This window comes from Mus caroli, chromosome 15, assembly GCF_900094665.2.
Source record: "Mus caroli chromosome 15, CAROLI_EIJ_v1.1, whole genome shotgun sequence".
Lineage (NCBI taxonomy): Eukaryota > Metazoa > Chordata > Mammalia > Rodentia > Muridae > Mus > Mus caroli.
In genome coordinates this window covers 90,107,136-90,130,523 of record NC_034584.1, presented here as the reverse complement: position 1 = coordinate 90,130,523, position 23,388 = coordinate 90,107,136, and the positions used below count along the sequence as shown (strand labels likewise).

At 43.2% G+C, this 23,388-nt stretch overlaps 1 protein-coding gene across 2 annotated transcripts in view; it reads right to left on the bottom strand.

Annotated features, from left to right (window-relative positions):
• Positions 1 to 23,388, bottom strand: part of Arid2 (AT-rich interaction domain 2) — a 122,735-nt gene that overhangs the window by 19,284 nt on the left and 80,063 nt on the right. The window contains exons 11-17 of one of the 2 annotated variants that reach the window (XM_021182946.2): positions 23,045 to 23,212; positions 19,928 to 20,009; positions 18,068 to 18,202; positions 17,303 to 17,499; positions 15,016 to 16,935; positions 14,093 to 14,937; positions 7,967 to 8,115 (exon numbers count right to left, since the gene is read on the bottom strand). In XM_021182946.2, coding sequence (XP_021038605.1) covers positions 7,967 to 8,115; positions 14,093 to 14,937; positions 15,016 to 16,935; positions 17,303 to 17,499; positions 18,068 to 18,202; positions 19,928 to 20,009; positions 23,045 to 23,212 — 3,496 coding nt within the window. Of the gene's footprint in view, positions 1 to 7,966; positions 8,116 to 14,092; positions 16,936 to 17,302; positions 17,500 to 18,067; positions 18,203 to 19,927; positions 20,010 to 23,044; positions 23,213 to 23,388 lie in introns of both variants that reach the window. The other variant, XM_021182945.2, reaches the window with a different exon arrangement.

Sequence of the window (23,388 nt, the reverse complement as noted above, 5' to 3'; positions counted from 1 at the left end):
AAACACTGCAGTTATAAGGTATCTCAAAGGCTGAAACAACAGTTTCCTCAAACTCATTTCTTTGTCTTAGTCACTTCTTGGCAGTCTCCTCTCTTAATGGTCTAAAAGTATTCCATGTCTTAATAGCACTCCTGCTGCAGAACACAGTAACAACCTCTTCCACTTCATCTGCATGAAAGAGGCATGTAATGTCTTCTGCAGGAAAATCCCACACACATATGCATTAAAGTAAAAATCCATTTACAAGCATACATAAAAACCTATACCAAATTATTGCAGCAAAACACCGTAACTTCCACCTCAGCCCTTGACATCTACTTCTCCTACATACTATTTTATAGCAAAAGAAACATCACAGTTATGCATTATTCTATAATCAAATGAGACTGAGTAGCTGGCTGTTATAATATATAGGTTATATATTATATAGGTTATATTACATTAGCCACGTTATATTATATCCAGATGAAGAGTTTTAGAGAGATGTACAATTCTAATTTCATTATTAAAATTTCTAATTCAGAAGCTGGTGAGATGGACCACTGGTTAAGAGGACACACTACTGTAGACAAGAGTTTCAATTCCCATCACCCATGACAGATGGCTTACAACTGTCTACCTTCAGCCTTAGGAGAAGATAAGCCTTCTCGCCTTGGCAGGCACTTGTACTATAGTGTGTATACCCACACACAGTATATACACTAGTGCATAATTGATTTTTTTTAAATTACAAAGTTCAAGGCAGATCTCTGCAAGTGGTATGTATATACAGTTACAGTGAGCGAGTTCTCGGCCAGTCAGGGGTATGCAGTAAGCCCCGGTCTCAAGCAAGCAAATATTCAGAAACACTAAGGTATGCTTTAAAAATGCATCCCTTCCACAAAGGACTTACAGTAGGCTGAAATGTTGGTCCACATCTAAGAAGCACCACTGGGAGGTGTTTACAATGTAGGTGCCAATTTATTTGTATACTGTTCACAGAATTTAAGGAGTAAATCTGTGTGCATGCTATTTTTTTTAAAGCATCATTCTTTTTGAGATTGTAATATAATGATATCATTTTGCCTTTCCCTTCCCCGCCTGCTTGTTGTCTTTCAAATTCAAATTCATGGTCTCTTTTTTCATTAATAGTTTTAAAATGCCTACATGTATGTGGATATTGTCTTAGGGTTTCTATTGCTGTGATAAAACACCATGGCCAAGGCAACTTGGAGAAAAGAGTTTATTTCAGCCTATACTTCCAGGTGGCAGTCCATCACATCAAAGCAGGAACTCACACAGGGCAGCACCCTGGAGCTGTTGCAGACGCCATGGAGGGATGCTGGCTTTCTCCTCATGCCTTGTTCACTGTGCTTGCTTATAGAACCCAGGACCATCAGCCCAGGGGATTGTACCACCTGCAGTGGGCTACGTCCACCCCTATCAATCAGTAATTAAGAAAATGCTCTGTAGGCTTGTCTATAATAACAATGACTCCTTGTTAATGTGACACACAAACAGATCACCGTTAAACCACTTCTCCTTTCGCATTCCTAAGATCTCACATAAAAACATAAATAACTTTAAAAGTTCCATAATCTTTATAAATTCAAAAACATTAAAAATTCAGTCCTGCCAACACAGCCAGACTCTTTAAAAAATCCAGACTCTTTTAAAAGTTATAAATCTCTTTGGGCTGGAGAGATGGCTCAGTGGTTAAGAGCACTGACTGCTCTTCCAGAGGTCCTGATTTCAAATCCCAGCAACCACATGGTGGCTCACAACCATCTGTAATGAGATCTGACGCCCTCTTTTGGTGTGTCTGAAGACATATAATAGATAAGCAAATCTTTAAAAAGAAAATAATAAATCTCTTAGCTCTGGGTTCCTGTAAAAGAAAATAAAAATTAAGTAAGTCCTTATTTTAAGAGGGAAGAATTAGAGCATAGTGACAGTCAAATGAAAGAAAAACCAAACTCCAGCAATGTAAATAACTCAATTTCCAGTGTCTGGAATCCATTCCTGATTTTCTGGGCTCCTCCAAGGGCTCTGCCCTCTGCAGCACACACAGCTGTCTTCTAAGCCTAGGCAGGCTGCGCTTCGCTGTTGCTGCTAACCTTGGTAATCATCTCATGGTCCTGGCATCTCCAAAATGTTGGGTCTTCTGCTGTAACTGGGCTGCATTTTCAGCAATAGCCTCTTATAAGCTCTCTTCATGGTGCCAAGGCTCAACTTCTCCGCACAACCCCTTCAGCCCTGGGCCTTCAACTGCCACTGAGGCTGCACCGTCACCAATGCCCTCTTCTGGCCTCTCCCAAAGCCAAGCCTCAGCTGCTCTCCCCGACCCCTGCATGCCTTCCAAACCAGTACCATGTGGGTGATTCTACCACAGTACCAAGTCCAGCTGCCAGTGTGAGGTAAAACCGTGGCTGCCTCTGGAACACAGCTTCTGTGTGCTCTCGGGCATCACTTCACAGATTTCACCTTAAAGATGCTGGTCTCTTCTTAATCACCACTCATTTCTCAGCCCAGTATCCACTGTCCCAGTAAAACAAAGATTTTACTGCAGTGCAGCGATTCTGGTCTCTTGATAATCACAGCTGATTCTTCAGCTCTAGCTGAGCAGACCATAGAATCTTCACACAAAAGGCCCGGTAGAGTCTCTACTTCTCTCTGAAACTTCACGAGCCAGGCCTCCATCGTCTGCACCGCTCTCAACACTCAATGGCTTTTCTAGCCCAAAGTTCCAAAGTTTTTCAACAATCTTTCCAAAGACAATACAGGTCAGGTCTGCCACAGCAATACCCCACTGTCCTGGTACCAACTTGTTCGGGTATCGATTGCTGTGATAAAACACCATGACCAAGGCAATTTGGTGAGGGAAGGGTTGATTTCAGTTTACATTTCCAGGTAACGGTCCATCGCTGAGGGAATTCAGATCAAGAGACTTCCAACACAAATTTTATATATATAAATATATGTGTACACACACACACACACACACACACACACACACACACACACACACACCTGTCTACTTGGCATTGGGGAAGATGCTTCCCCCCCCCGCCCCCCCCCCAGTGTACTCAGTTGCCTATAGTTCTCTGTGTAGGGTGGAGGCTTAATGGCTTCTCCCTGACCACTTCGGCATGCCTAGCATGCTTAGCTCGTGATCAGATAGGCTTGGGATTTTATACTTGTAGCTCCTGACATTATGAAGAGAGGCACTCTCACAGCAAACTCCCGGGTCTTCTTGGCCCGTCTTCTGCAGTGTGCCCTGAGCCTTAGGTGCAGGAAGCTGTGAGCACATTCACAGTGGGAGGCATCTAAGTGAATCTGAGTGGAATCCTAGCATGGACACTCACTTGGCTTCCCAGAAAGATCTGGCCCTGTGAACATCACACTGTCCTTGAAAACTCCTGTCTGAACATTGCTCAGTACACATAGGCACCAGGCACATTCGCAATGCCACTTTATACTAAAAATGGGCTTTGAAACATCATTTTTCAGAATTGCAGAGTTAAGTACCAGAGTTAAGTACCCAGAGATCCCCACCTAGGTCTACACGTCTAAACTAAAGGCTGATTTTCTCCCGACATACCTTAATATGCAGAAATATATTACAAGGCATGAACTAAGGCATATTTTTATATTCAGTATTTCTGAAACTATAATTTTGTCATGCTGGCAAAAATTTTGAAAACAAACTAGGGTTAAGAGATGAGTAATATCCAGGTTGGTGGCGAATCCTTTAATCCCAGCAGCTGGGAGGCAGAGCCAGAACCAGGCAAGGAAGTGACAGGACTCCACTCAGAGAAACAAAGCAAACAAAGAGATAGTAATGGTTGGTAATTGTCTGTATGCTATGCATAATCTTCCAATCAATCAATATTAGTAAATTACAGGATAGATTCCCAAGCTATGAAATGATATTATGAAGAAGGGTCAGCGAGATGGCTCAGTGGGTAAGCACTCTTGCTGCCACGCCTGAGGTTCTGAGTTCAATGCCTGAAACATCTGACCTGAATAGGCCTCTAATTACTAAAGAAAGCGAGTCACTAACCCGCAAGGCAAAGACAAGCAGGACAAGGTAACCAGTTTCACTAGGGGATTCTACCTATCCTTCTGACATACGAGAAAGCAATGTCTCAGTGAGCAACAACAGTGCCATGGGTATCATAGTAATAACCGACCCCTTTCTGCTTGAATTTAAGTCCCACTGGCATCACTGTTGGCTGAGAACCCGTGGTTGGACAGGCCACTGGCCCTAGGGGAGAGACTATTACCATTGGACATTTATTTAACTGATTTCTCAATGTCTTCCCATTACACCCACAGACTAGGGCGTCTCTAAACCCTCATCACTGAAGCGTGTATGTGCAATAGATGGGGATTTACAGGGAGACTCACAAACTGGCCAAAGTGCAGAGAACAAGAGACTGGGATGATCGGTCCTAAATGGGACAGCTGTATCACACCCTCTACTCCTACAGCTCAGGAATCATTACAAAAGAGGGGCAGAAAGACTCTAAGAGCCAGAGGTGATGGATGGCTGCAGGAAAATGGTGTCCTCCAGACACAGCAGAGCAGCTGAGCATATGAACCCATAGTGACTGACAGCATACAGGAGCCTCATGCAGTCTCAAGCAGGACCAAACCTCACCGTGGGAAAGGGGGATAAGCATCAAGCTCCACCCTGGCTGAGCAGCTGCTGGCAGCAGAGACGAGCTAGTTTTGGTGTTTGTTTGTTACTCAGTGGCTAAGAGCATTTCCTGCTGTTTCCCAGGACGTGGTTTTGAATCCCAGCACCCACGTGGTAGCTCATAAATCCCCAGATCATTCGACGCCCTTCCCTGGTTACTTTGGACACTGGGCACGCATGAGCGAGACACATCGTACATGGAGGTAAAACTCTCATGTGTTAAAAAGATTGAAAAGAATGTTGTCCCTGATAAGCTGACCACACTCTGCTGCAATGCCACATTCAAGAATATGTGGCATTACAACAGAGAGGCACTGCCACACAAATCAGATGCACAGTCACTTCTGTCCCATACGGGTTTGAGTGCACAGGCTGAAAAGACTGGGCATTTACCACAATAAACTGTGAACTACAGAAGGCTGGTTCCAAATACAGGAAAAAAGTCTGAAAAAGTGGCCGCTTTCCTTTCCTCCTTTCCCCTTGCTCTCCCCAGCTCCTCGCTGTCTGTTCCTGGGACTGCATGTCATTCATTCTGACACAGGCAAAGTCTAGTCTTCAAATACACAGTCGAATGTAAAGTCTACTGTAAAGCGTCCTCACAGTCTTGGGTCACAGCCCCTGCCCACTGTGCTGCAGTAGAATGACCCTTTCATAGCATTTGCGTAAACTATGACTTAGGCTATGTATCGCCTCCAGGGTTGGAAAGACCTTTGCTTACCACATGAACCCTACACTAAGAAAACAGCTGATAAGTATTTGTAGAATCAAGTTGAACTTATTATTAATGAGAAGTTAAAAAAAAAGAGGCAATCTGAAAAAATGACAAACTTTACGAAGCATTTCTGAATGTGCCTTAAGCAGAACAAACACCATCCATTTAGATGATGTAACGTGGAGCACGTTAACTAGATGGGAAGTGGTGCATGTGCAGGCTCATCGAACCCTCTGGAGCCTTCTGCTGTCGGGGCTGACAAGAGCTTCATTGAAAGCAGTTACTTTTAAACTTCTTTTATTCCCCAACCCCCCAAATTAAGAACTGAGCCCAAGGCCTAACAGTCCTTATCACTGAGCTAAATCCCCAATCCCACTCTTACATTCTTAAAAAGTCAACAAACAGCTTTAATAGACTACCTACTGTCAGCTATTCTTTACCACTAGAAAACAGAAAAACAAAAATTTACAAATCAATAGACACTAGTAAACAAAATGTCAAATTAAAGTACAATGCAAACTAAAATATTTACAATAACAAAAGAGAGAAAGAAAGAGAGGAAGGAAGGAAGGAAGGAAGGAAGGGAGGGAGGGAGGGGAAAAAGAAAAGGAAAAGAAAGGAAAGGAAAAGATAGGGAAGGAGGGAGGATTGGTCCGGTGGTGAAACCCAGAGGTAGAGAGAGCCCTTCTTTAGCATGTGCACGGCCCTAAGTCCCTTCTCTATCTCAGTCAAAAGAAACAGACAGAGAAAGAATGGTCACTTTCAATAAATAAAAGCAATAATCGATGTAAAAAGTTTCTCTGGGCTTTTAGGTTATGATCAAGTTCCACACATGTGCTACAGACATACAGAGTGGGGACAATACTTACCCCTGACTAACACGGATGAATCTGTACTTTATTCATTTTTCTCATTGAAAAGAACAAAAACAAACAAACAAACAAACAAAACAAAAAACAAAGCCACTGGTCAAGATACACGTGCCATTGCTGTGTCGAGATGTAACTGTGATAAGCACTGGCTTTGCATGCTTCAACAATCCCCAGGCTATGAAGAAGACGCATGATCATACCAAAACCCTGTATATGAAATTAACAATTTACCTCTAATAAAATAAAAAGAGCTAACATAATTATATTAAGCTATGAAAATGGAATCTCTGTTCTCTAAGAAATGAAAACTACTTTTCTATTAAAATCAGTGCCCAAGGCTTCGAGTTCTCAGTGACTGACTGAAGGCAAAGGGCTTTGGCTCAGCTCTTGTTGACGGAAAGAAACATTTGATTTTATCCAACATCTATAGAAGCAGTCCCTGCACCTGCTCAGTGAATGCAAAGCCCTGTGCTCCACACCCAGCATCACAAATGGGATAAAGTGAGTTAGTTAGTCCTGGGGCTAGGAGATTGCTCAGTGTGCTAAGTGCTTGCTGCACCAACACAAGGAAATGGACTTGACCCACATAAATGCAGACGCAGGCCTGTGTCACTTGCAAGACAGGGGGATCTGGAGGAGCTCCCCGGCAGTTTAACTGAGATGGCAAGTTCCTGGTTCACACACACACATCATGCATACACCACACACACACATCATGCATACACCACACACACACACACACACACACAGTAAGTTCATTTCTATTTGTTATTTATATTACTTACTAAATTATGAAATGGCATGACTTCAAGAACAATTTTCAAAATTAAAGATAAAATTCATTTTCTAAATATTACTTCTAAGTAATTTTAGTGATTACTTAATAATTACTAGTTTTAAAAAAAAGTAACTCCAGAAATTTTACAACTCTCACTATATTAACCTTAGAAAATACATAATCAAATTTGGTTCTTCTTTTCTTTAAGACAGGCTGGGCTCGATCCCTTGGCAATTCTACTGCCTCATCCCTGAGTGCTAGGATTACAGGCAGGAACGACTGCACACTCCACTCTATAATGCCCCCCCCCCATCTCCCTTTAAGAAACAGGGTTTCATTATGAAGCTGTGGTTGGCCTGGAACTTGCTATGTAGACCAGGCTGGCATCAAATGTTTCTGTTTCCTGAGTGCTGGGATTAAGTTGTGCCAGTATGCCTGGCTTAAAACCAGGTTCTTTTTTTTTTTTTTTTTTAAATTAATTAATTTATTTATTTATTATCTGTAAGTACGCTGTAGCTGTCTTCAGACACTCCACAAGAGGGCATCAGATTTCGTTATGGATGGTTGTGAGCCACCATGTGGTTGCTGGGATTTGAAGTCGGGACCTTCGGAAGAGCAGTCGGCGCTCTTAACCACTGAGCCATCTCGCCAGCCCAAAACCAGGTTCTTAATTGATCAAAATTCCTTACTAGCATTAAGCAATGGAGTCCTTCTGACAACTGATACAGACCTTTTAGCTGAAGCATGCCTCTTGTTCCACGTAAGTATAACTCTCAACGTAAAAGACTTTTCATTAAAAGTTATTGGTTTCAGAAAACAAAATGTTATAAACTATATACGACAGAAATTTAAATATGAAAGCACTCTAAAACAAAGTATGCTTTTGTATAACAACAACAACAACAACAAACCCCGCCATTTACTTTTTACAAGACTGCCACAGACACATGAAGTTCTGCCCAGGTTTTCTCACTGGATCTGCATGCTGACTGGATGCACTGACTGGAGAAGGCTGAGAACTGCTAGGCTGGCCCTGCACTTGTACAGCTGGTGAAGGTGGCATAGGAGTGTTCTGTGGAAAAGCACAAATAGAGGTTGTGACATGACACCAGAAAACAGCATTCTATACTCTATAAGGACATTAGTGACAGGTACACATTTCTAACATAAAACTTCTTTACAGTTTGTAATTTCAAGTTAATGATTACATTTAAAAAGATGACTTTTATAAAAAAGTTACAAACTATGTTCCTTTTAAAATATGTAGCCACAGAAGCAATATTATTCATTGTGTTATCTCTTGACATCTGTGTGGGCTTGGCTCCAAACTTCCCATGGATATCAAGATCTGTGTGCATTTATATAGATGGCAAAATCCCTGTGTCTAAGTGTGCATGTCTCCCTGTATACAAGGTCACTTCTCGATTACACACCACCGTTCAAATAACGCAAACGGACAGAAGCACAAAGAGCTGCTGCACCGCGCTGCCCAATTCATGGTCAGTAAAGAACTGTTTTCTGCTATTTTTGATTCAAGTTATAAATCCATGGACATGGAACTGGTAGACATGGACAACAGACTATATTATTCAAATTAAGAATTTTAGTAAGAAGCAACTCAATTATAGTCTGAAATGAAAACAAAGCCTTATTATTTACTTGCCCTGTCAAGAACAGATCAGCTGCAAATTATTGCTTAGGATAATTCTTTCCCCTCAGATCTCATCAGCCACACAACATGAATCACAGCAAACCTCAGGTCAGAGTTAGTGATGACGACACAGCCATGTAAGGAGAATATCAAAATAGTAAAAATAATCCAGAGTAAAGTGTCTACCGACTGAATCTTGGAGGATATTCAGTTTATAGTTTGTCTTAAGGATCCAAGCCAGAACCTTCCCCATGCTAGGCAAGGCCTTGCTGTGCTGCTCAAGCTGCCTGGCCTTGAACTGCCAGGTAGCCCAGGATAGCTTGGAACGCGATCCTCCTGGCAGCACCTCTCAGATGCTGCGATCACAGGCACATGCCGCCATGCCTGGCTGGCAGTTACAGCTGTGATGGTAAAGCTAGCACAAAGTAGCCACACAGTCTTTTAAATATAACTTCTGTTATGTCCTATATCATATGCCTTTTACTTTAAAAAACACTAATAGAGTATCTTTAAAATGTTTAATAGAGTATCTTTAAAATGTTTAGGTCAGCCATTTTCTTGAGATACCTGAAAAGAAAACAAGTTAAATTTCTTAAGGAAGTCAAGAGCTGTTTAGCAGTTTGGTAAGACAGAGAATGCGTTTGTCCACTCACTGGTGACGTCAGCACAGACAGCAAGGACTGAAAGTGCTGGGTCCCTAAGAGTAAAACCACAGTTCTTTTTCTAAGCCGAACCAAAACCATACAGGACTATACAATGGTGCAGACAGATAAACATAAACAGAAGTGAGAAGTCCTGTGAGTCCCGTGGCTGAGGCTGAGGCTTAGTTGGCAAAGTGCCTGCCTGGCGTACACAGCCCTGGAGCTGATTTCACACAGGAAGCCAGGCGTGGTAGTGTGCTACCCTGGAAGGCTGGGGCTCTAACCCAGGCTCTTGCCCATGTTAGCAAGTACTCTACCATTGGGATTTACATGCCTGTAACCCTAGCACTTGAGAGTAGAGGCAGCGGATCAGAAATTCAAAGTCATCTTCAGCTATGAGTTGGAGGCCAGTATGGGATACAGGAAAACTTGCCCTTAAAGACAAGAAAGAAACAGAAAACAAGCAGAAATGTTGTGTTCTAAGCTCAGGGGGAGCCTACTCTGGAATGTAGCTGAAGTTGCTTCTGTGATGGGTTCTCACCTCTGAAACGTGAGAGTGAGAGCTAGAGTGACGCAGGTGTCACCAAAAGAGACTTTCCAGCTCAACACATCAGGACAGGACACAACTCTTCAGTCTGCCTTTTAAACAAAAGTTCATCAATTGTGTGCACGTGCATGTGTGTGCGTGTGTGCACGTGCATGTGTGCGTGTGTGTGTGTGTGTGTGTGCGTGTGCACGTGCGTGTGTGTGTGTGTGTGTGTGTGTGTGTGTGTGTGTAAGGCAGAGGACAACTTTGGGGAGTCAGCTCTCTTTTACCACCATGGGTTTCAGAAACGGTTTTATGTTCTGAGCCACCTTGCCAGCTCTTAATCGTCAAGGTGCCCTTCTTCAACAGGCCGTGTGACCTGGGCAGCCTCATTACTTTCCTTGAGCCTTGGTTTTTTCCTTTTGTGTGTACACGAGATACAGTGTGATGAAATGAAACCACACACGAGGCACCTAGAATCTCATTCCAATATACATGTTACTATTGCCATTATAATAGAGAAATCCAGAAGAAAAACATAAGTTTCGAGTTCAGAGGTAAGATGAACCTACACATGTGTTTCTCAACAGGTTACAACACATGGTCAAATCACTTCCTTAAAACAAGAGCTCTGAATAGAAAATTGTGAATTCAGTAACTGAGAAGAGAACCTTGCCGAGTATAAATCTCAAGAGTAAGAAATTACCTCATACTAACATGTTAATTAAAGGGAGCACCCTAGCTTTCCTGATGTGGACACTACTGCCATTTAAATTGTGAGCTTTACTGACTGGCCAGTGTGTGTATAAAGGCGTGTTTGACTTTCACAAATGCCGAGATTTTTATCTTTTTGATGATTCTGAAAGTCTTACTAGGTCACCAAGAACTGAGAAACAATGCATCATGTGACATTTTAATCCCAAATATTAATAAGGGATATGGAAAGGATGACTGATAACCTAAGCTGTGAATTAAGAATGAATAAAAAACATACTAATGCAATGTGAACATTTTAAGTTCCTAATTCAAACAAACTTAATGAAAACACACTCTCTCTAAAGAGAAACCCGCGGAACCCGGACTGTGAACCGGCTGGGGCAGAAGCCACGGCACGCTGTTAAGCACGATCTGGTGTTGAGAGTTTCATGCAGCCATGTAAAAGAAGTGAAAAGAAATGTAGTAAAATGAAATGTTTGTTTTGAAGGGACGAACAGAGGAATCCAAAACCACAAAACATGACTAGTATCTGAAGGTAGCTGGCTCTGGCTTTGCAGAAATATATATATATTTAAATACTAAGTAAATTAATGTTTTAAGAATTAGGTCTTAGGGGATGGTGGAGTGATGTCCTTCCAGAAGACCAGGGTTCAATCTTGAGCACCCACAAGGAGGCTCACAATCATTTTAACTCCAGTCCCAGGAGATCCAATGCCCTTTTATGGCTTCCACGGGAATCAGGCAGGATCCCGGTACATAGACATACATGCAGGCAAAACACCCATACTCACAAAGTAGATACTAGTAATATTAACACTAAAAGGGCTATTGCACAAGAATGCAGAACTGTTTTCCTCTCATTTCCAGTAAACATGAAAGACTAGCCGCAGCCAGCACTCAGACACGTATGTGAGAAGCTTCAGTAAATATCTTACGTGGTCAGCTCTTGAGGAATATTATGTTATCATTCAGGACTGAGACAAACTAGGGGCTTGGGGGGGGGGTGGTTTCGAGAAAGGGTTTCTCTGTGTAGCCCTGGCTGTCCTGGAACTCACTCTTTAGACCAGACTGGCCTCGAACTCAGAAATCCGCCTGCCTCTGCCTCCCAAGTGCTGGGATTAAAGGTGTGCGCCACTACCACCCGGCGGGACTTTTTCAAATTATGCTTTTTAAAATCAATGTGGGAAAAGCTTAGCTTGAACAACCAAGTAGCAAAATTAATACAACACAAAGAATGTAAAAAAAAAAAAACAAAAACATTGTAATTTGCTTCATAAAATAAAATTAACAAAAATGTCCATGAATATGGCAGTTTTCTTTCTAGAAACAATACCCTTCACTTTATTGAACTATAATTTTGCTTCCTTTATTGTTTGCTCAAGAGAAAATTATGGCTAACAATTGTTGATGCCATTGATAATACTTTGATATGACATTCTTAAATCCCTTTCAAATATTAGTTAGTATTAACATTTGAGTAAGACTAACATTGAAACAGGGTGGGCAGGAACTGAACGCTGTGACAACTGGACTCTAGTGACTGCTGAAGCACACACACACATACGCACACACATACAGGACATGCACACGCGTGTGTATGACATATGTGTGTATATATAAGATATATAAAAACTGTATTTTGTGTTTCTATTTGGTTCCTCAGGATATCTCATACATTCTTAAAATATTTCAAAATTAAAGAAGAAAAAATATAAAATCTGTAAATGTTTGGTCTGAAGCAGCTTGGATAGGGGTTTCAGCTTCTATCAAGCTTTTTACTCTTATTAAATGTATGTATGTATAATAGGTTCACGTGGGCTTGTTTGCTTTGCTTCTAACAGACATTAACGCATGGAGAATGCAGAGGGTAGGCCATCAGGAAATAATGCTCTATGAGCTGCATTTGGAACTTGCAAATATTACAGATTTTAAAAGAGCAGCTATAAATAAAAGAACTCTGAAGCAGGTACAAGTTTAAAAATTCTCTTTACATTTGCTGTTAAACATCATGTATAAATAATCAAAAAATAAATTAAAAGTGCTATTAAAAACACGCTATCTTGGACCGTGCAGACGACCACTCAAATAGTGAACAAAACGGCATTAAACCAAGGTCTCTAAACGCAACCAGAACTGTGGACGGAGCTAAAGAACCTGGGAAGGGGGAGGGCCTCCCTGGAAGCAAGCTGACTCTAGCGAGCTACTCTCAGCCCTGACTCTGTTGGTGAAGTCTATCCCGTGTACCTAGCCCCTGTAGGCTCTTTGGCTCCTCTGTGGAGCTTAAGTAGACCTGCTCCATTACAGATGCCCAGCTGTGGCAGGCACCACTGTAACCACCACACAAAGGAACCCAGTTGTAGTTGTAGGTTTGTTTTTGTTTTGTTTTTCATTTTCGTATACCTCCTGCATATTTTACCTGTTTCCTCGCAACCAAGTATCAACTTTGGAGATACAAGATGGACATTGAGAATTGAACCAGGGGTTTATATAGGCAAAGCAAGCCAATCGACCACTCTGTTATATTCTCAGCTCAGAATGTAGGGTGGTTTGTTTTGTTTTGTTTTTAAATGAGCTGTGTTCTCAAAGAAAATTAGTGTCAGGTTAGTACATAATTTTTCAGTCTGGCAACAAAATGTATACGCAGGCCCAAGCCACCTGCATATAACTAATGCATTTAGAGTTTTTGTATTTGTGCCCTAAAAATCATTTATTAACACTAACATCTTATATACAATAGTTCAAATAATTACAGTGTAAGATAAAAGACAAATTTCTAGAATTGTTCAGAGAAACTGGTTACAGTAGAAGAGCAAGCTCATAAATGAAGAGCTGGCTTCAGATTGCAGCAGGCTCTAGTCTGGGCAGCACCTCCTAGACTGTGACCCTGGCTGTGTTCCTCAGCATCAGAGTCGCCCCCTGCAGCCCAGGGCTGATCAGTGAGGCTCCGTTGAGTCCTAGTGCCAGCTCCAGCTACCATCACTGCTCCTCCCCCCCTAGCCCTGAGCTCTCCTCTGGATGCCACCCAAAAGCAAAATCAGGAACACACAGAATGAGGAGAAATGAAATAACTCCATAACATTAGAGTTCTTCTCCAATGTAGTTTGGTTCGCTATCATTTTATTTAGATTTCTAACAGACTCCAAGAGGGAAATCAACCAGACAACCAAGATGAACTGCTAAATTCACATGTAGTAAAAATCTAAAAATCCAACTTACTGAATGTCTACTTTGTACTCATCATTATATCATTTAAAGGAAAATGTCAAACTGTGGAAATAAACAGTGACTGGGCACTTCTGCTTGATACATACACAACATCCATTTTGGAAGGCAAAATTGCATATGCAGAACTCAAAGAGCCCTTACCTGGAATGCTAGAGCGGAAACAAGTCTCGTAAACAAAGAGCAGGAGAGTCCTGAGCACACATGACCTGACACACAGCTGCTTAAGGTGAGACAGAAGTAAACAGTTCATTTAGGCTTCATGTTTACAGATGCCACGTCAGTGACTTACCTGTGGGGCCACACTCTGCATGTAGGTCGGTGGATGCTGCTGCTTTTGCTGCGCAGCGCTTTCTATTGCTACTTTCGCTACAGTGCTTGGGTCCGCTCCAGCTGGGACTGCAACCATGGTTGCACTGCAGCCAGCATTGTTGGGGTCGCTGATTGTAACAATTCTAACCCCTACTTTATTTGGGATTCCCGGGACAGCGTCCCTATCATTATCCTCTGCCGGCCTCTTCACAGTTTTGCACTCGGCTGTGCCGTTTGTAGACCGAGCATCAGATGATAGAGCAGAAGGGGTCACTCGAGGTCCTGAGTGGGGAACTGCTATGACTTGATGCCCCTGTATGACAGGGGCTGTAGAATGTGGTGAGACAACTACACTTGGGCGTTGCTGAGGCACATCTGAATTCAAACTTGAAGCTAGAGGTCCGTTAGGCAGGTCGGTACCACTCAGGGGCGGTGTCGCCACACTCGGGGTTTCTTGCATACTGCTTGTGGACGGTGATCCACCCAGAGTTAACACAGGTCCATTAGAGAGTCTTTCTAGTTGGTCACCTTTGGCAGTATCTTGCTGAGTGGCACCCGAAGTCCCTTGTGGCTCTACTGGAGATATCTCACCATTTCCTACATGATTAGAAGTTTTGTGATTTGGAATGTTTTTGCTTAAATGAGAACCATCTCCTTTATCAAAATCACAGATTCCATTGACGAGGGCTTTTTTCCCATCACCTTTGACATCCTGCATGTCTACTGGTTCTGAGTTCTGTTTTCCAGGCGCTCCATTCTCACCTAGTTCCAACGATGGCCCATTGCTGATGAGTGAGCACTGGCTCGTCTCACTCTGAAGTTTCCCTGAGTTTGAAGGAGGTAGACTTGAGTCACTATACTTTCTCCCATTTAAAAGACTTCCCACCTGGAGTTCACTCTCACCTGTATCCCCGTTGCTGGTGTTTGTGGCTCCTCGCCGACAGGAAGGATTCTCCATGACCTCAATCTTCCGTTCATGAACATGTAGACCTGTTGCTTCCTTTGCCTCCTCCTCCTTTTGGCAAATGATCTTGTCGCCTTTGAACGGGAGGGGAGCAGTGGTACACGCTGATTGTCCGGCTGGAAGCGTCTGCACCTGAAGTCCAGCGCCTGCCTGCGCTCCGCTCATGCTAAGACCGGCTGGCGCAATGAGCTGAGCCGCATTTCCCTGACTCACAGTCGCAGTTGCAAAACTGGTATTTGGCACAACTGTTATAGTTACCTGGTTGCCAGAAGTCCCTTGGAAAATGGTTGCTGGGCTGTTTGAGATCAGCGGACCCGGCAATATTTGTAAGTTCGAAATGGGCACGGTTTGCACTCCCCCTGCGGGTGGCATTGCACTTTGGACCAACTGAACATTTTGCTGCCCAACCAATAGCTGCTGAGCCGGAGTTTGCCCCTGCACTCCAAAACCAGCTGCTTGGTTATTGGCCACCTGATAGACCACCTGAGGGCTAGGAGCTCTTGCATTGTTAGGGGGAGGAATCTGAGGGGCTGGGAGGATAAGCTTGCCCCCTGGGGTTGAAGGACCCCGCTTGGGCAGCAGCAGCTGCTTGATGAGACTAGACTCGTTGGAAGCAGGCTGACCGACCCCAGCACTTGTTTGCTGAGGCTGAACTTGCACCTGGACCTGCTGCGGCTGCTGAACCTGGACCTGGACCTGCTGTGCTGGCGCTGCTGGTGAATGCTGCTGCTGTTGCTGCCTCTTCACAGATAGCATCTGACTGACAGTAGGAGGTGGTCCCTGTGACTGAAGGCTGGAAGAAGATGACATGGCAGTAGGGACCTGGTTATTAGTAGGCGGGACAGGTGATGGTGATGACGATGGAGTTATGTTTGGTTGTCCAGTTAGCTGAACTGTCTGAGCGGCTGGGAGAGCTGCCGGGTTAGCAAGAACGATTTGGTGAATGGCTGGTGCGTACGTCTGGCCTTGCTGTGCTGGCTGGCTCACAATCACTACACTCTGCTGGGCAGGCTGCTGTGGCTGCTGAACAGGCTGCTGGACCACTGATGGTGAAACTTGCTGAGAAGGAAGTGGCTTGGGCGCAATGTTCTGGAATCCTACCCTGGAGGGCTGTGGGCTCGGAACACCAGCTATGGTAACCACCTGTCCTGTAGCTACCTGGAAATTCTGTACTGAAGTCGCTGAGACGATATTGGATGCAGAAGTTGTTACGTACTGGGGGGGTGCTATGATAACAGTGTCTTGTGGCTGGCTACCAGCTGTTGTCTGCTGAGATGAAGTGTGCATAGGCTGTGGTGACGTGGTGATTAATTGCTGACCCTGTGAAACTGTAGATGTACATGCTGGTATGCTCTGTACTCGTCCAAATATATGACTCTGTGGTACAGTCTGCTGGATTACTGTGACAGGAGTGCCTGAAGGGATCTGTCCTGGCACCACTGTGTGTAGTGGAGATGGTTGTGGCATCACAGAGGGATGGTGAAGCAATGTCTGAGAATTTACAACCGTAACAGGCTGTGGCCCTGCACTATGGCTCTGACCCACAGAACTCTGTGCAGGTGCTCCTCCAACAGAGATACTCACAGGAACTGCCGTCTGGGGCACAGAGTTCTGGATTACTGTTGCCTTAACGACTTCACAAGGAATTGGAGCTTTATTCTGAATGACAGTTACTGGAGAATTTTGTTGCTGGTGGGTATGAACTGAAGGATTTGGTGGAATTCTAGAAACAGTCTGTGCCACAGTATGAATGCCTTGTACCGGAAAAGACATTTGTGTTGCAGTCAAATTGGAAGGTTGATTGGCGACTGGGGTCCTCTGAAAATGACTCGCTGCAGCCTGTGATCCAGGAGGGATTCCTGGAGATTTGGGAAAAGGAAAGTGCCAAGTGAAATGATTGCAAGACACTGGATAGCTTATTATCTTATTTCAGACAAAGGGACAGTGTAAGGAAACTAACGCCAAGAAAGACAAGACTTACAAGTACGAAGACAGCCATGAAAAACACTGTACAAAGTACAGAGCCAGGCTATCACTTCATAGACATAATACATAGTTAAATTCTGGTTATACACTAGCAACATTTAAAAATTTAAAAACTTGGGTATGTGGTCATTTGCCTATAATCCTAGCTTTCAGGAGGATCCTAAGTTTGAAGCCAACATGGGTGGTATAGCCAAGACTTGCCTCTGAATAAAAATAAATATTAAAATTTAAAATGAATACCTGCAGGTGAAGGAGTTGGAGACACATCAGCAACAGCATCAACACGGACAACAGGAGTGGAAATTGGCTGCTGCTGATAGTACATCTGGATGGGGAGCGGGAGAGCCCGCCGCTTCACTCCTATGACATGGATATGCGCCTGCCCACTGCTAGTGGAATCTTCTACTCTCTTCACTGTATGATTTGGAAAAACTGTTCTGTAAAATAACACATACTCAATTATGAAAACCAGCCTTCCAAGAACACCATCACTTCCAGTAATGCTTAGAGCCCTGCTGTTGCTACTTATGCACAGACCAGTATGCTGCACAATGCTGCCTTCTGTAAAAGTGAAAAGCAAAATACAAGACTATAATTCAAAAAAACACATTATCTATTACTAATATTAAGTTTTAAGAATTCCATATATAACCAGTTTAAAAGCATTTATGAATTTAGCAGAGTATCAAAAAGTCTTATCTTTGGCCAGATACTTATTAATTATGTATTGGTATTCAAGACTTAAAAAGAACATCTTCAACATGACAGAGTCGGTCGGAGGAAAGGGAAAATTTGGTTTCTTACTTTTACTTCTGTGACAAATCTCCTCATGTGCCCACACAGTCACTTACAAATTCCCTTTAAGCTAAGCCTCCACTGTACTAATGCCAACACATGGGAATGGTCAAGTTAGCAGAGATACAAAAACCACCAGTCTTGGGTTTTGTCTAGTCTATAAGAGCAACCAGCACAGTGAGTTAGACTTTGAAGAGCTATGCGTGTTACCTAAGACACTTGTAAAACCCAGTTGATGTGAGGATGCCACCGCGAGCTAATTTACTGCATGTGGAGAGGTACTCTGAATACATTTCTGCGCGAGAGACGGAACAGTCGGGATTTACTTCAAAATGGGCATTTAGCCTAAAGGAGAGAGAGAGAGAGAGAGAGAAATAAAGACATTATATGCCACAGGAAGCTCTGTGCTTAGCTATATTAAAAGATAACCTGTTGCAGTGATGATTACTTCAGCTAATCAAGTCTCAGCACCTCGCATGTCAGGATGAAAAACACACAGTAAGTTTTAGATTTAATGAAACAGAACCATTATTTACCAGACTTATTATAGCATTATAAACAAACAAAAGCTACAGTCATGTCTCAGTGAGAGGAAGGGTGGTCTGTTAGCAACAAGTGTTGTCTCTCTGAGAAGCAGTGTCCCAGTGGCTATCTGCTGGTGTACACTGCTGGTGTCTGCAACAACTCCTAATCATAGGCAATGCAGTGGGCACCAAGGTCAAGGAAAGAGTGGAAAACACAACTCCATTTTTTTTTTTGCCCTTGGATCAAATCCCCTCAGCCAAGAATTACCGAATCTTCCCACTATGCCACCAAGCCTTGACATGCCACACACCACTACTCTCACTCAAAACCCCTCCATTTGTACTTCACAAGCCAACACACACTTCTTAGCATTGCAAATTCTCTATTCAGAAGCCATGCAAAAGAGGCTTCCTTGGTTATTGCCTCACACATTTAATCACAGTCACAATGATAAAACAATTCCCTTTTCTCCCTGTCAGAAGTGGCTGGAGCACACTGGAATGTGAGGGAGTGTGAGCACACGCACACACACTCGTTTTCATGCGGTGGCAGTCTGTGCTCTTTCCAACTTTCACAATTCTCTATATAGTCTCAGAGGTCAAGAGTAGATAAAAATATCTCATTTAAGTTGCAATGCAGAGCAAATCCAACTAGGAGAGACTCGAGGACAAAGGGTGGACGTGGAAAAGCAGAGAGGGTGAAGGCAAGCAAATTAGGATCTTAAAACCTGAGCTCACACAGCAATGCACAGGCATCTGGGACGCTCTCACAGAAACAAGGTCTGGAGACAACAGATGGACTCGAGCTGGGGACAATGCTGCAGACTACAGAGAAGGCCAACGGCTTTTCAAGTCATCTTCTAAACACCATCTGCACAGCTCCCCAGCTCTGCAGACGCTTTGGCTCAGAGAGTGGCAGAGGTTGGACCACACAGTCTTCTCAAGGAAGCAGTACAACTGCCCAGGAGTTAATCTTCAGGGAGACATGCTGGCTCGTTTATCACTTGATTAAATTTCCCTCTCTAACCATAGAGAAGAAAGCTGAACTACCTTTGATAAGACATTTTGCTTTAAGGTAGGTGTGCTGCCGTTTGCCTGTAACATCTGTACTTGAGATGCTATGTTCTAGGCCAGCCTGGGCTACATAGCAAAGACAAAGCCTCAAACATAAAGCCGAAAACCAAACAAAGAAAAAATTTTGCTTTAAACAGAAAATTAATATTTAACAAAAAAATGCCTGGTTTTACTTTCTCAACACCAGTTCAGTTCAGCCTTAACAAAATAATTTAAAAGACTTTTCAAGCTGACAAATATTTTCTATAAAGCAAAAGATAATTTTTTTTTAACACAAATGTAATTCCAGAGGCATTAAATGGCATAATTTAATGACAGGGCGTTTTAATTTAGAAAACTTTGATGAATTCTTTTCTTTTAAATTCTGACTAATTGACACAACTCAGATCTATTTATACTAAAACCTCAGGGTGACCGCTCAATTTGGTTCTTTTCTATCGCTTTAAAGCCTTAACAGAAGTAAGCCACTTACCACTGACAAGCGAACTTCTCACTGTCTATTTCCACGATTCCTGGAGGGGGGGCAGCATGCTGTGCTACAACTGCTCTGGAAGCTGAAGAAGAAGGCAGGTTAGCCAGAGCACTGAGGAAACACAGTAATAGCATGCTGCATTCATGGGCACTGAGCCACTTCTCATTCATAAAAAGTATAGGAGCACATGAGAATACACTAATGAGAGAAAGAAAGCAAGGTGACCATGCTCTATACCAGGCGCTATGTTTCAGAGTCTTCCAATTTTGCTTAGACTCATAATAATTCAACAACAATAAAATAGATAGTGCAGCTACTAACAATATAAACTATTTGTCCCATCTTTAGAAATTGATTAAATACTTTACATATTTATTATTTTTCCCAATTCTTTAGTGGGTAAGTACAGGTTAAAAAAAGCAAGCCATAAAGTGGTCAAAACAGCAGCTGACCTGCAGCAAGCTGCAGCCCTCCGTGAGAGCTCCTAGGTGCCAGCGTGCTTGCCTAACTTAGGTGCCAGGCCTGACATTCATCCCCAGCACCACGCACAATCAATAAACAAGTGGACAAACAGGTTAAGATCACCAGTGTGACAAACCTCTGTCAGCTCGGTTACACAATGCACTGGGGGTAATAAATTCATTTCTAAGTTTAAAAGATGAATAGTAATTCTACAGAATTTCTATAGAAGATGGAACAAAAGCAGGATGATCCCCAAATTCGAGGTTTGCCTTGGCTTTATGAAAAGGACCTGCTCAAAACTAAACAAAGAAATTTTGCTTAATATAAATAATACGTATTAGCTTTATAAGGTTGTCACATTCAAGGCCTGTGCTTCAGCCCTAACACCAAAGCAACACCCCCCCCAGCTTTATCAGTGTGGTTTTAAGGCAGACATTCTCACGTATCAGAAGCAGTGCCCTGGAAGAAAATAAAGCTCAATATGAATACTACTTCAGCTTTCTGTGATCTTAGCGTCAGCATCTCACAGGAGCTGGTTCTAAAGGGAAGTCTCAGGTCCCACCTGAGTAGAAATTCAAAATATGGAACTCAGAAATCTGCATTGTTTAGTATGGCATCCGATGCCGCTGCCTCGTTCCCAAGTCTCGGAATCACCACGCTAAGTAGTAGCAAGGATGACTTATAATAATACCTTGTAAATTCCTGTTCAGAAATAAAACCTGTGCTAAAATGAAGCAACAAGTCAAGCATTTTATCATTCTTTGATTTTAACCAAAAGCAAGAAAAGAGAAAAGAAAAGAAAGAAAAAATAGCAGAGAGCTCTAGTTGCCAGATGAGCAATAAAAATAAGCTTACTGCCTAGTAGCTGCGGTGCCAACCCAGAAGGCTTGGCTAATCTCCATCACAAACAAAACCAAGTCTTTGAATGGGAAAAGGACTGTGGGTGAGAGGGGTTGAAGGGCTGGGGAGAGAGACAGGGAGAAGAAGGAAATAATGGCAATACACTGTAGATATGGAGAAGGCTGCCATCAGCTAAGGAAAGACAGTCTGGGATTAATGGTGGTTCCATTCTAGCAATAAGTAGCATGTGCTCACACATATACCATAGCCATGGTTCCTGGACAGTAAGAACACTTCCAAGCACTTGCTTTGTACTTAGTAACTGTTCAGAAGAGCCTGTATTTATTCCTGTCTGGTGTACTACTTAGTACTAAAACTCGTAAAGATAAGCCAAACTTTTAAACACAAAGAAGCGTCACAAAGTAAGGCTGCCCAGTGCTGGTGGAGAGATGAGCAAGGGTTTCAAGCATGGGTGTGTTACCTACGGGTAAACACTGTACGGCTGCTGGGGCGAGGATAAGCAAAGGAGGGCTTTACACAGTCTCACACACTGGTCCGCATCTGTAGTGGTTATTCCTGGTTGTCAACTTGACTGTATCTGGAATGAACTACAATCCAGAACTGGAAGGCTCACCAGTGACCCTAATCTGGGAGATAGAAGTTTCTGACCTGGATCTTGGTATGGAGACCTTGAGGCATAGTGGCTATGGATTCCAGAAAATTAAGACAGGGAGATCTCTGAGTTCAAGGTAATCTGGGCTATACCTTCTGCTGGAGACCATAAGGACATTGGAAGAAGGGAGTCAGTCTCTGTCTGTCTGTCTGTCTATCTCTCTCTCTGTCCTTCGCCTGCTTGCCGTGTGCGACTGAGCAAGCCAGTAAGGAATATCCCTCCATGGCCTCTGCATCAGCTCCTGCTTCCTGACCTGCTTGATTTCCAGTCCTGACTTCCTTGGTGATGAACAGCAGTATGCAAGTGTAAAAAGAATAAACCCCTTCCTCCCCAGCTTGCTTCTTGGTGCTGACGTCTGTGCAGGAGCAGAGCCCTGACAGTTCAGCGTCCCCCTCGCTGGCAGGGCTAAGGCTGGAGCTGGGCATGTGCATGTCATGGATGAGCTTTGACGCTGACCCACACAGTCTTCGTCCACACCTACGTAACAATGCATTATGCCACAGGGATTCTAATAACTATAAAGAACATGGTGACATTTTTATAAGTCAGTTGACTCGCCATCAAGAAAGTATACTCTTTGCAACCATTTAAATGATGATGAAATTCAGATGCTGACCTAAAAGCAGACAAAAGCATTCATAATGATGACGGAAACGGCAAAAAGTGTAGAGATGATCGTCCCACAAGAGAGCAGAATCACACTAGGAAGGAAAGAACGGCCCACCTACAAAGAGTGACCAGCTCAACGTTCTCCAGCCTAAGTGACCATCCCAGGGGTCAGTACTCGGCTGTCCTTGTCAGACAGCGAGAACCAGAGCCTGTCAGGGTTAGGTTCATCTGCTGAGGTCAAGGAAACGCTAAGATGAAAGGTCATTCATAAGGCGAGAACAGCAAAGGGGCTCTTGCATGACTCTGAGTGGGGTTGGCAGCTCTGCTACTCTTCTGTGTTAGGAGCAGCTCTCCAGACCCTCACTGAAGCTTCAGCCTCTCCCTTGAGGATAAAAAGACACTCTGTCCATGTAGCCTAGCTATAAAACCAGAAGTATAAGCCTTCTTTAGCCAGCTCTTCTGTAAAACAGTATCCTGAATATTGTCTTACACACGCATAAGAATATAGAAAAAGGACATGGGAGAACACTAACCTGGACCGGATGCTATGTGGGTCTGGGTTTGGACCTGCTCTATGGCTTGCGGCCTAATTTCAGATAACACTTGGTGACTGGAGCTCGGATGCTCAATGAGCTTCACTGCAGCAAGTGCGTCAGGTCCAAACATCTGAATGTCCATAGAGACCAGACACACCAGCATGTCTGAAAGCAAACAAGAGTGTTAACTACTGTTAGGATCACAGAGCGGTTATAGAGAGCCAGGCTGGGAACATCAGCACTATCTCTGAGGTAGAGACCAGATGTCTCTATTTCTAAATGGTTCCAAAGCAATTCTGGCATGTGTTCCGATTTGGGGATTGTTGATATGAAAAGTGACC